The 10680-nt window shown below is 52.5% G+C and overlaps 1 protein-coding gene across 3 annotated transcripts in view; it reads left to right on the top strand.

Moving 5' to 3' along the window:
- Positions 1 to 275: 275 nt before the first annotated feature.
- Positions 276 to 10680, top strand: part of LOC120981073 (fatty acyl-CoA hydrolase precursor, medium chain-like) — a 47991-nt gene continuing 37586 nt past the window's right edge. For all 3 annotated transcript variants that reach the window (XM_040410551.1, XM_040410552.1, XM_040410550.1), the window contains exon 1: positions 276 to 423. In XM_040410551.1, coding sequence (XP_040266485.1) covers positions 363 to 423 — 61 coding nt within the window. In that variant the 5' untranslated portion in view covers positions 276 to 362. The remainder of the gene's footprint in view (positions 424 to 10680) is intronic.

The raw sequence follows: 10680 nt of genomic DNA, 5'->3' as shown, positions 1-10680 counted from the left end.
CGGTCCCGAAAAAAATCCAGTACCCACCGGATATTTGGTCACAAATTGCATACAGTTCAGTGTAAGTCGTGTGCACTACAGATCCCAGCCGTACTGTACCCTAAAATAATTATGTGACGTCAGCAGCAAGTCACACACCTCGTCAGGACACTTATATGTAATTTCATGTCGTCAGACCAGAGTCGCGGCACGATCCTGTTCTCATAGATGATACTTCTCCGCACCTACGGATACAGGCTGGGCCATCCCACCGTGATTGACACCCCCAGCAGCCAATCACAAGACTAGGGCTGGCTCTGCCCCTCCTCAAAGCACTCAGCCCAGGCAACTGCCTTATTCAGATCTCTGCACATTCTACACCGATGGAGGCTCCGATGAGGGTAGTTGTGCTGTGCATCCTGGCCCTGGGGGTCCTGGCATCAGGTGAGGAGACATTACAATGAGGGGGCACTGAGGGTGCAGGAACATTACACCGGAGAGAACACAGACGGTTAATTGTTTCATAATGACACATTACAATGAGAGCAGGAAGAGCGGCAGAAGTGGTTGTTAGGGTCCTCTCTCTCTCCTGTAGAGTGTAAGCTCTTATGGTCAGTGGGGTCCTCTATCTCCTGTAGAGTGTAAGCTCTTGTGGTCAGTAGGGTCCTCTCTGTGCTGTAGAATGTAAGCTCTTGTGGTCAGCGGGGTCCTCTCTCTACTGTAGAGTGTAAGCTCTTATGGTCAGCGGGGTGCTCTCTCTCCTGTAGAGTGTAAGCTCTTATGGTCAGCGTTCTCTCTCTCCTGTACAGTTTAAGCTCTTATGGTCAGTGTGGTCCTCTTTCCTGTAGAGTGTAAGCTCTTATGGTCAGTGGGGTGCTCTCTCTCTTGTAGAGTGTAAGCTCTTATGGTCAGCGGGGTGCTCTCTCTCCTGTAGAGTGTAAGCTCTTATGGTCAGCGGGGTCCTCTCTCTCCTGTAGAGTGTAAGATCTTATGGTCAGTGTGGTCCTCTTTCCTGTAGAGTGTAAGCTCCAAGGGTCAGTAAGGTTTTCCCATCTTTTGCAGTACGATCAGATGTTGGTGACTCTGGCTGTACAGCTCTATGGACTATGTTAGTGCTATCTAACTAGAGGTGTAACATTGTCCCCGGGGCCCTTGATGACCGGCTGCTGACACTGCTGTGTTTTATGGGGTGGTTATAAAGGTTGATGAGGGTTCAGCAGGTGATGTCTCCCGCTCCAGGTCACCCCTCAAGTCCATGGACTTTGGATGAGGATTTCTCGTATTGTTCGGAAATCTCACAAAACCCCCTTCTGTGTATTTTTAATTTTAGAGCTTGTTACATTGTATCCACTAAAGAGAATGTAATCTTTACTGATGACAAATTACTTAACCCCTTCCCTGCCACAGCCCAGATCTCTTGCTAATATCCCCGTCCACCTTAACAGATTTTATAAGGTGAGCTCGGCCACCACCTGCGGGGTCTTTGGGGTCTTATTGGGGGGGTCGTGGTCAGGTGGTCTTTCTGTTGTGTCGCAGAGGCGTTGGGTGATTGTATAGTGAGGTGGAGCATACTACATTGTATTCTGGCTGGTCACGACTGAGGCCACTGGGTGGACAGACCTGTTCTCGGATCCCATACAGGATAACGTCGCTCCTTCTGTAAATGATCTACGGGGAGCTGAGACCATATAAAGGACGGTAGATATAGAAAGTCAAATTGCAGCGCTCACCTGCGTAACGTATCGGAGGCGCAGATGTGGCCGGGACAGTTTTGCAATCTTTTCATAATTTTGAATGGTGCGATGCTTTCACATGGATTACAGCTGATGTGGTCTCATTATATACGAATATTCCTCATAATTTGGCGATCTCTGCCCTCAAATGGTTTTTGGGAAGTTATAGCAACTATACTGTAGAGCTGCAAGATTCCATCTGTATTTCAGTCGATTTTTAATTAAATAAATTTTTTTAATGTTTGATTGCAGTTATTTTCTCCAGGTTTCCGGTGTTTCTATGGGGGCGAAGTTTTCCCCGTCCATAGAGAACATTTTTGTTTGATATTATTAATAATCCCTCCTTTCCTAACATAAGGTGTTATGGACATTATATCGATGACCTGCTCTGTGTATGGTCAGATGATACAGCGGACACCACTTTTTGGAGATTATCTTGATGGCAACTTGGATTCATTGAATTTTGTTCTACACCCTGATCCATTTACTATTGCATTTTTGGATCTGAGTTTATATGTAGATGGTGCAAAAACAAAGGTTTCCTCTGTTACTTATAGAAAAGAAACCGCGGGGATCCCCACACTGCTAGCAAATGTCATCCTACACATGTAACGAAAAAACAAGATTTTTGTATAACTTACCAGTAAAATCTCTTTCTCGCTCTTACTTGGGGGACACAGAAGACCTTGGGTATAGCTCAGCTCCCTAGGAGGCGTGACACTAAGTGAAAACTGTTAAGCCCCTCCTCCAGCAGCTATACCCTCAGCCTGGAGAGAGAGACTGCCAGTTGCGTGTCCAAGTAGTGAGAAAAGGCAAAGTCCAACAAGTGGAACCAACAAGCCAACTACCCAACGGGTAAAACAAATTCGGAAACAGTGTAGAAAAAAGCAATGAATGGGTGGGTGCTGTGTCCACCAAGGAAGAGCGAGAAAGAGATTTTACTGGTAAGTTATACAAAAATCTCGTTTTATCGCCCATTTTCCTTGGGGGACACAGAAGACCTTGGGACGTTCGAGAGCAGTCCAAGAGGGGAGGGACCACAGCACCAAGGCGAAGCACCCGAAGGCATCAAGGAACCGCCGACTGCAAACCCAGGCGGCCCAAGGCAGCATCCGCCGAAGCCCGAGTATGCACCCTGTAGAACTTGGTAAGGCGTGCAAGGAAGACCGGTGGCCGCCTTGCACAATTGCATGGCCGAAGACCAATGCCTCCGGCCTAGGAGGCACCGACCGCTCTGGTGAAATGAACGGTGACACCAAAGGCAGAACCCTGCCCTTGGTGAGGTAACCTCAGCAATAGCCATTCTGATAAAGCGGAGGAAAGCCACCCTGTAAACGTCAACCCTTTGCGCGGACCTCCTGGAAAGACAAGAGACCGAGCGTCGACAAGAGTCGGAGATCTCCAAGTAAAAACTGCAAGGCCCAAACAACGTCCAAATCGGTGAAGTGTCCGTTCCCGGGGGTGGGAAGGGGAGGACGAAAGCCTCGTTGAGATGAAAGGCAGATACCACCTTAGAAGGAAGGAAGGGACGGGATGGAGAACATCCCTGTCCTGGGGAAGGACAGGAGGCTCAGAACAAGAAGGGCCGCCATTCAGACACCCATCAGAGACACGATGGCTACAGAAACACAACCGTACAGGACAGAAGGAGTAGAGAAAATTTCTGTAACGGCTCCAAGGGAAAGATTGGAGCGCTGAGAGCTCAGTATGTAGTTCCCAGGGCGGTACGGGGGACGGTACAGAGGAACTAAAGAGCCACTCCGTGGAAGAAGGTCTTGACAGGCCCAGAGGGCCAAGGAACGCTGGAAGAGGAAGGACAGCGCCGACACTTGACACTTCAAGTAACAGAGTCCCAGTCCCAGGTCCAGGCCGGACTGGAGAAAGACAGAACCATGGGGAGAAAAAGGCAGAGTGGGGGAATGCCCAGCTTCCTACAGAACCCCAGGTAAGAACCCTAAGTCCGACAACAGATACTGGACGAAGCACGGCCGGGAGCGAACACTAGCGTGCCCGCTGGAATTGTCTGGGCAAGCGGGAGAAAAACCCAATGTGATCAGGTGCAGACCAGTGACACGGGTAAAAGGGGCGGCAAAACTGGTCCCGTCGGCCCCCGAGCAACGTCGTCCCGTATTCACCCGGAGTGGGGGAGCAGAAGGACAGACGGAAGGAACCGAAAGGGTCCGCCCAGCATCCGACAGATGCCAGGACAAGACAGGCTAAAGTCCATGTCGATGTAGCCACCACAGGAAGGTGTTCTACAGTCCCGGTGTGGGAGATCTAAGGACAATCTTGACCGAAGAAGTAGTCCTCCCAAGTTACCGAGAAGGTAAGTCCACAGCAGGACCATTGCCCAGAATGGAAAAAGCAATCTTCACCCAGCGGGAAGACAGAACGCGGCAGACCCGTTAAATAGGCACACAGCTAGTACAGCCAGTGTGAACGAGGGAGACAGTACGAGGCCACAAGGAACACCGGAACCATCCACGTGAACAACCATGTTTTCCCCAGAGCGGAGGGCAGTGAAGGAACAGCCTCTGAAGCCTGGCCGGGGCAGAAGCCACATCAGAGTGATCTGTCCCAAGCGGGAGCCAAAACAGAGCCGGCAAGAAAAAGCAGTCGAGACAGAGGCCGGCATGACACCCTCCAACCGAAAGGAGGGGTGAGCAACAGGGAAGCCATAGGACAGCTCAAAGGCAGAACCCCCGCTACTCTGTGAGACGCCCGGCTCACCGCCTGGCAGAAGGTGAATACCCTGAAGAACCCAAAGTGGAGGTCCCCCGGACCTAGGTAATTGAGCCCCCAAGAGAAGTTGGGTGACCTTCCCGAGAAGAGCAGAACAAACCTGGTAGCAGATCAGACTGAAGCGCAGAGGGCGCCAACAGGAAGGACTCATACCACACTGCATCCAAAGAGGAGGAATGGTAGTAGGCGAGGGAACCGTAGTCCCGCCAGAGCCAACGTAGACTTCGAGGGGCGCTGCAGACAGCACTCTCGACCATGTGACCGCTTGAGCAGGGAAAAAATGCCGCAGGGGGACGAATGGGTACGCATCTAGGAACCACGAACGCTCCCCAGGCGGAAGGGCCAACGAACCTGGTGGATACCGTCACAACGGAACCACAATATACAATCCAAACCAGAGAATGAGTACCACCCAGCTCGGTGCAGTAGAGAGCAAGTAGAGCCCGTCCGGGTCAGGTGGACAGAGAGATCTCTTCAGAGAAGAGTGCAAGGCTTGCGGCAAGCATCGTATTCCAAGAGAAAAAAGTATGCCGCAGGAGGAAGGGAGGCATACGTACGAGCAGCCCCGTAAGCAGTGAGAAGGCGAACCCACCTACGGGGGGAGAAGATATACACGGCCCAAACCATGCACAGAGCGCACAAGAACGTCCGCTCACTGCAAAATAGTCACTCAGCGAAGAGGGCCAGCCACAGAGTCCCACAGAATCTACGGAAGTGCAAAGTGCAACCTGAAAGGGGGTTATGCACAAGACTAGTGTGGCATGCGATGGAACGAAAGCAGTCCGCCCAGAAAGGGGGGAAATTTACCTGGCAAACACTGCAGTCAGCAAGAGTGCAAAGGCCCGCCCCACAAGGGGGTGATGCCCAAGGCCAGTACCTACTTCAGAGAAGTAGGACATACCGTATTCCGCCCAGAAGAGGGCCATGCACATGGCCACACAGCATCCAGCAGGAACGCAGGAGGTCCACCTAGTGAAAGGGGGACATGCACAGGGTTATCCTAGTATTAAGTGAGTGTGCAATAATCCACCAAACACCGAATTTCGTGAGAGTGCAACTACTCCGCCAATGAATGGGGACATGTACAAGTCCAGCACAGCATATACAAGGACAGCTGTGAATCCCGTGAGCGTGCAAAATTCCGCCCATGGAATGAGGGGTGGTCACACACAAGGCCAGCACCGTATCCAATAGGAGTGCAAGCATTCCACCCATGTTAGAGGCCATGCACATGGCCAGCAACGTATCCGGTGAGAGTGCAGCATGCCGCCCAAAAAGGGGGGTCATGCACATGGCCAGCATCGCAACCAGGGAGAGTGCGAGCACCCCGCCATGGATGGGGGTCATGCACATGGCCAGCAACGTACTGGCGAGAGAACAAACATAGTCAGTGAGAGTGTGTGTATGTTGCCTGAGGAAAGGAGACATGCCCAGGCCGGCAGCGAATCCAGTGAGAGTGCGGTACACCGCCCACGGAAGGGGGGACATGCATATGGCCGGCAGCGGATCCAGTAAGAGTTGGAAGCACCCCGCCATGGAAGGGGGTCATGCACATGGCCAGCAACTTACCGGCGAGAGAACAACCCCAGTCAGTGAGCATGTATGTATGCCGCCTGAGTGAAGGAGGCATGCCCAAGGCCGGCAGCGAATCCAATGAGAGTGAAGCATACCGCCTATGGAAGGGGGTCATGCACATGGCCGGCAGCGAATCCAGTGAGAGTGCAGAATTCCGCCTACGGAAGGGAGTCATGCCTATGGCCGGCAACGAATCCAGTGTGAGTGCAGCGTTCCCCTATGGGAGGAGGTCGTGCACATGGCCAGCACCATATCCGGTGAGAGTGCAGCATACGCCTAAGAAAGGGGGTCATGCACATGGCCGGCAGCGAATCCAGTGAGAGTGCAGCGTTACCCTATGGAAGGGGGTCACGCACATGGCCGGCAGCGAATCCAGTGAGAGTGCAGCGTTCCCCTATGGAAGGGTGTCGTGCACATGGCCAGCACCGTATCCGGTGAGAGTGCAGTATTCCGCCATAGAAGGGGGTCATGCACAAGGCCAGCCCGCAGCCAGGCAGAGTGCAGTATCCCGCCTAGGAAGGGGGGGTCATGCACATGGCAGGCACCATAACTGGAGAGGGTGACAAATTCTGCCTACAGAAAGGGCCGCATGCACTTGGCCAGCGCTGTGTCCCGGGAGAGCGCGACACCATGCCGCCTATGGAAGGGGGGCATGCATACAGGCAGCACTACTGAGATGAGGCTGCAGCGTCCTGCGCAGCTCACAAGAAATCCGTTAGTTATCTATTTTTATTTTTTTTATAATACAGCCTCTCTGAGGCAGAAAGGGGGGCCACCATACAGGTGCACAGCCTCTCTGAGAGGCAGGAAAAAAGGGGGCCAGCCATACAGGCCCATTGGGAGCCGCCGGTACCCAAGGGTTAACAGGGATCCGGCCTGGGGGGCGGCGCCGCGATCCCCTGGGGGCGGGGGAACCTCTAGGTGGGAAGAATTCGCGCCTGGAGAAGTTCCCGCCCCCCTCCAACAGAGGCTGGAATTTTGCGGCCTAGTAGGCCGTAAAGCCGGGGCCTAAATTATTGCGGCACCCGGCTGACCGGGGCCGCACAGGAATCTGAGCCGGAGTGGACGTATGTACACACCGGCCGAGGGTGCCCACCCCGCGGACCGGAAGAGTCAGGGGCCCGGGTGGAGCGCCGGAATGCGGCGCCCCGGCCGACGGGAATACACCGACGGTCGGCCGGGCCCGATGGAGCATCATGCTCAAGTCCAATGCCGGCCGCGGGAGCCCACCCCGCAGGCCGGAAGAATCGGGGGCCGAGAAGGAGCGCCGGAGGTGCGGCCCAGCAGGACGCGAAGCCTGGGCCAAAATATGCGGCGCCCGGCCGACCGGAAAGTCCATGACGGCCGCGGGTGCCCACCCTGCGGGTCGGAGGCGAGGCCTTACGCCACTGCCGTCAGGAACGGGCCCCAGGCCCTGAGCAGCGCACCGATAAGGGGATGGGGGGACCCTGTGACCGGGTGCCCGTGCGGATAGAGGAGGGACGCCGGCAGGAGAAGGGACGCAATGTGGCTGAACCTGTGTTGCAGCATTCTGCAGCTAGCGGTGGGGAGACAGCCAGCTGCAATGTCCTATTCAGGAAGGGAGGAGAGGGAGCAAGGAGCAGATTGGTGCCCTGCGGCACCCCATGGGCCAGCCCAGGTCCAGCAGGGGAAGGGTCCAGAGGCACAGTATAGGGGTAAGGCACGCAGGAGACCGGGGTGGGGGGGGGCGTAGGGCTGGAGAAGCTACTCTCTCACCATCAGCCGTCTTCACCCTCGGTCCGTTCCAGCAGGGTCGCCCCTTCAGCTACTGGCACCGTAGTGGCAGGACGCTGGAAGAGGGACTTGGCGTGCGGGCAACCCTTGCATTCTCTGGGGGAGGCAGCAGTGCGGGTGACCGGCACTGGCGCACTCGACCCCGGGAGAAACAGAGAGGTCTATTGCGTCTCTGTTGTCCCTGATGGTCTGGAAGAAAAAGAAAAAAGTAAAAATCAAAAACTAAACAACAAGGAGAAAAACAACCCTGCAGAGCAGGGAGTGTCTTGCCTCCTTGGACACTAAGCAAAAAACTGGCCGTCTCTCTCTCCAGTCTGAGGGTATAGCTGCTGGAGGAGGGGCTTAACAGTTTTCACTTAGTGTCACGCCTCCTAGGGAGCTGAGCTATACCCAAGGTCTTCTGTGTCCCCCAAGGAAAATGGGCGAGAAATATACCAAAAGGAGAAATAGTGAGAGCACGACGTAATCGCTCCACCACCCAATCTCTCGCTGAAGAGGCGGCTGCTATCAGCTCTAGGTTACACTCCAGGCTAAACACTACACAGTCCATTAGGAAAGCCGGACAATCGGCGTTAACATCAGATAGGAATAGACTAGTTTTTTCCTGGAGAACCTGTTACCGAAACAAATACCCAAGAAAAAATGAAATCCGTTACTTTTACCACACAGGGCCCAGTGGATCCAGAGCCTGGTCTCGGGAGGGGCACTTCCCGGGCAATAGGAGATTATGGGGCCCCTGTGTCCCCGCCTACCATCAAGCCACACCCACACACAGCCCCACCCATATATCGCGCTCATACCTCTTACATCCAGTGACGTCTCCTCTGATGTAGATGTTCTCTGTCCTCATCTTCTCCATTCAGACCAGACCACCATGATGATTTCTTTCAGCCATCTCTCATCTCTGCAGAGTTTGACAAACATCTTAGTTTCCTACTTTTCCTCCCACCTTCTCAACATCCCATCATGCACCCCCAATACTGAGACGCTGTGCCCCCCAAAACTATACTGCAGAAAACAGATAAACCCCCTGAAAATACTAGTTACACACAGATAGCGCCCCCTTCAATAATTATTCGAACCCAATGCTCTAAAAAATAACTTCACCCAGCAAATAGTGCCCCTGACACTAATAGGTTAACCATAATGTCCCCCAAAAATAACTGTGCTAAGCTGATACGGTGCCAAGGTGCCCCCACAGTAATAGTGCTCCCAAAAGTCCCACCAATAGTAATAATTCTGTACCAGAGTGCACTTAGTAGTAATAGCGCTCCTACAGCGCCCCCAACAGTAATTGTGTCCCAGAAGTAATAATGTTCCCATAGTCCCCCAGTTGTAATAAAACCCCCTTATAATGTGCGCCAACACAAAAAATACCCTGTTGTGTGGCAGTAAAAATAAAAAACCTCCTGTTAGTGACCCCAGTAGAGTCAATGTCCCCAGAGTGCCCTCATGTGATCCAATGACCCGCACTGTGCGCCACTACAAAAAACATTTAGTGCCCCGAATTGAGCTAAGGTGCCCATAGTGCCCCTATGATTTCTGCCAGTATAAAATACTCCTATATAGTGCCCCCAGAAGATGCCTCCATAGTGCTCCTCCCTGTCCTATATAGTGACCCCAGAAAATGCCCCCATAGTGCTCCTCCCCCGTCCCCATAGTGCCCCCAGAAGATGCCCCCATAGTGCCCTTCATAATGTGGCAGTATACAATGCCCCTATAGACTGCCCCACATAGATGCCCCCATAATGATTCTCTCCCCCCTTCCCCATAGTGGCACCAAAATGAGTGCCAGTATTAAATGCCCCTATATAATGCCCCCATAGTAATCTTCCCCCCCCCCCCCTTCTCCGTAGAGCACCCCCCATAATGTGCCAGTATATAGGGCCCCCATTAGATGCCCCATAGAGCCCCCCCCATAATGTGCCAGTACATAGGGCCCCACCCCCCTTCTTGCCATACTGTACTAAAAATAATTAAAACACTAAACACTTATACTTACCTCCATGACACTGCGATGTGATGCAGGCCTCTTCCGGCCTGTGTCCCGCTCTGTACGGCTCAGGCGGCGCGATGACGTCACCAGTGTCACCTGCACCGGCCTCTGATAGTCCTCTTCCCTGCCCCGCACCTACTTTGGGTCATAGGATCAGTCCCAGCCTTTTTTTGTGACCGCCCAAAAGCCAAACCAGTGTGGCTTTCATATCAGGGTAGCTATAAATGCGGCCACAGAAAATGCACATGATGTGAACATATGTCCTTTAGTCAAACAGTCACATCCACAGTGAATGGCAGAAGTCACAGAATAAAACTATATATTAACTGCAACGCTGAGTTTGCGGTTTATTTAATTACATGTGTTGAATGCTCTATGCAATATATCGGATGTACCACCAAACAGATTAAATCCAGAATCCGGAGACATTTATCTGACAGACCTCACTATCCAACACGCAATGTTTCTTCTGCCACTCTGCACTTTCCCATTGTACAGAAGGGTAAAACAAAAAGTTTTAGGGTTCAGGAAGTGGAGAGGGCCACGCTCCCAGTTGGGGGGGGGTGACCATAGACGCAAACTACTAAGTAGAGCGGCATATTAGATGTTCGAACTTGGTAGTTACTTCCCCACAGGTATAAACAAAAAACATGACTTGATTTCACAGTATCAATGAATATGTAATGTTTTTTTGTTTTTCTGCACATGTTGGATTTGTCATTCCGTGTTTTGTGATTCGCCCACACCTGATCATCATGTGATGCTGTTTCTATGCATGTGATTGGAGGATGTTTTTTTATATGGGAGAGTCACAGACGGCATTTTATATCATGAGTAAGGATCGTTAACTTGAAATCCGAAACGCGCCAATTTAGCATCTGTCTTGTTTTGTATGGATTT

The sequence above is a fragment of the Bufo bufo genome, chromosome 10 (genome assembly GCF_905171765.1).
Source record: "Bufo bufo chromosome 10, aBufBuf1.1, whole genome shotgun sequence".
Lineage (NCBI taxonomy): Eukaryota > Metazoa > Chordata > Amphibia > Anura > Bufonidae > Bufo > Bufo bufo.
Note: the sequence above shows the minus strand (reverse complement) of the source record. Positions and strands in the feature narration are given on the sequence as shown.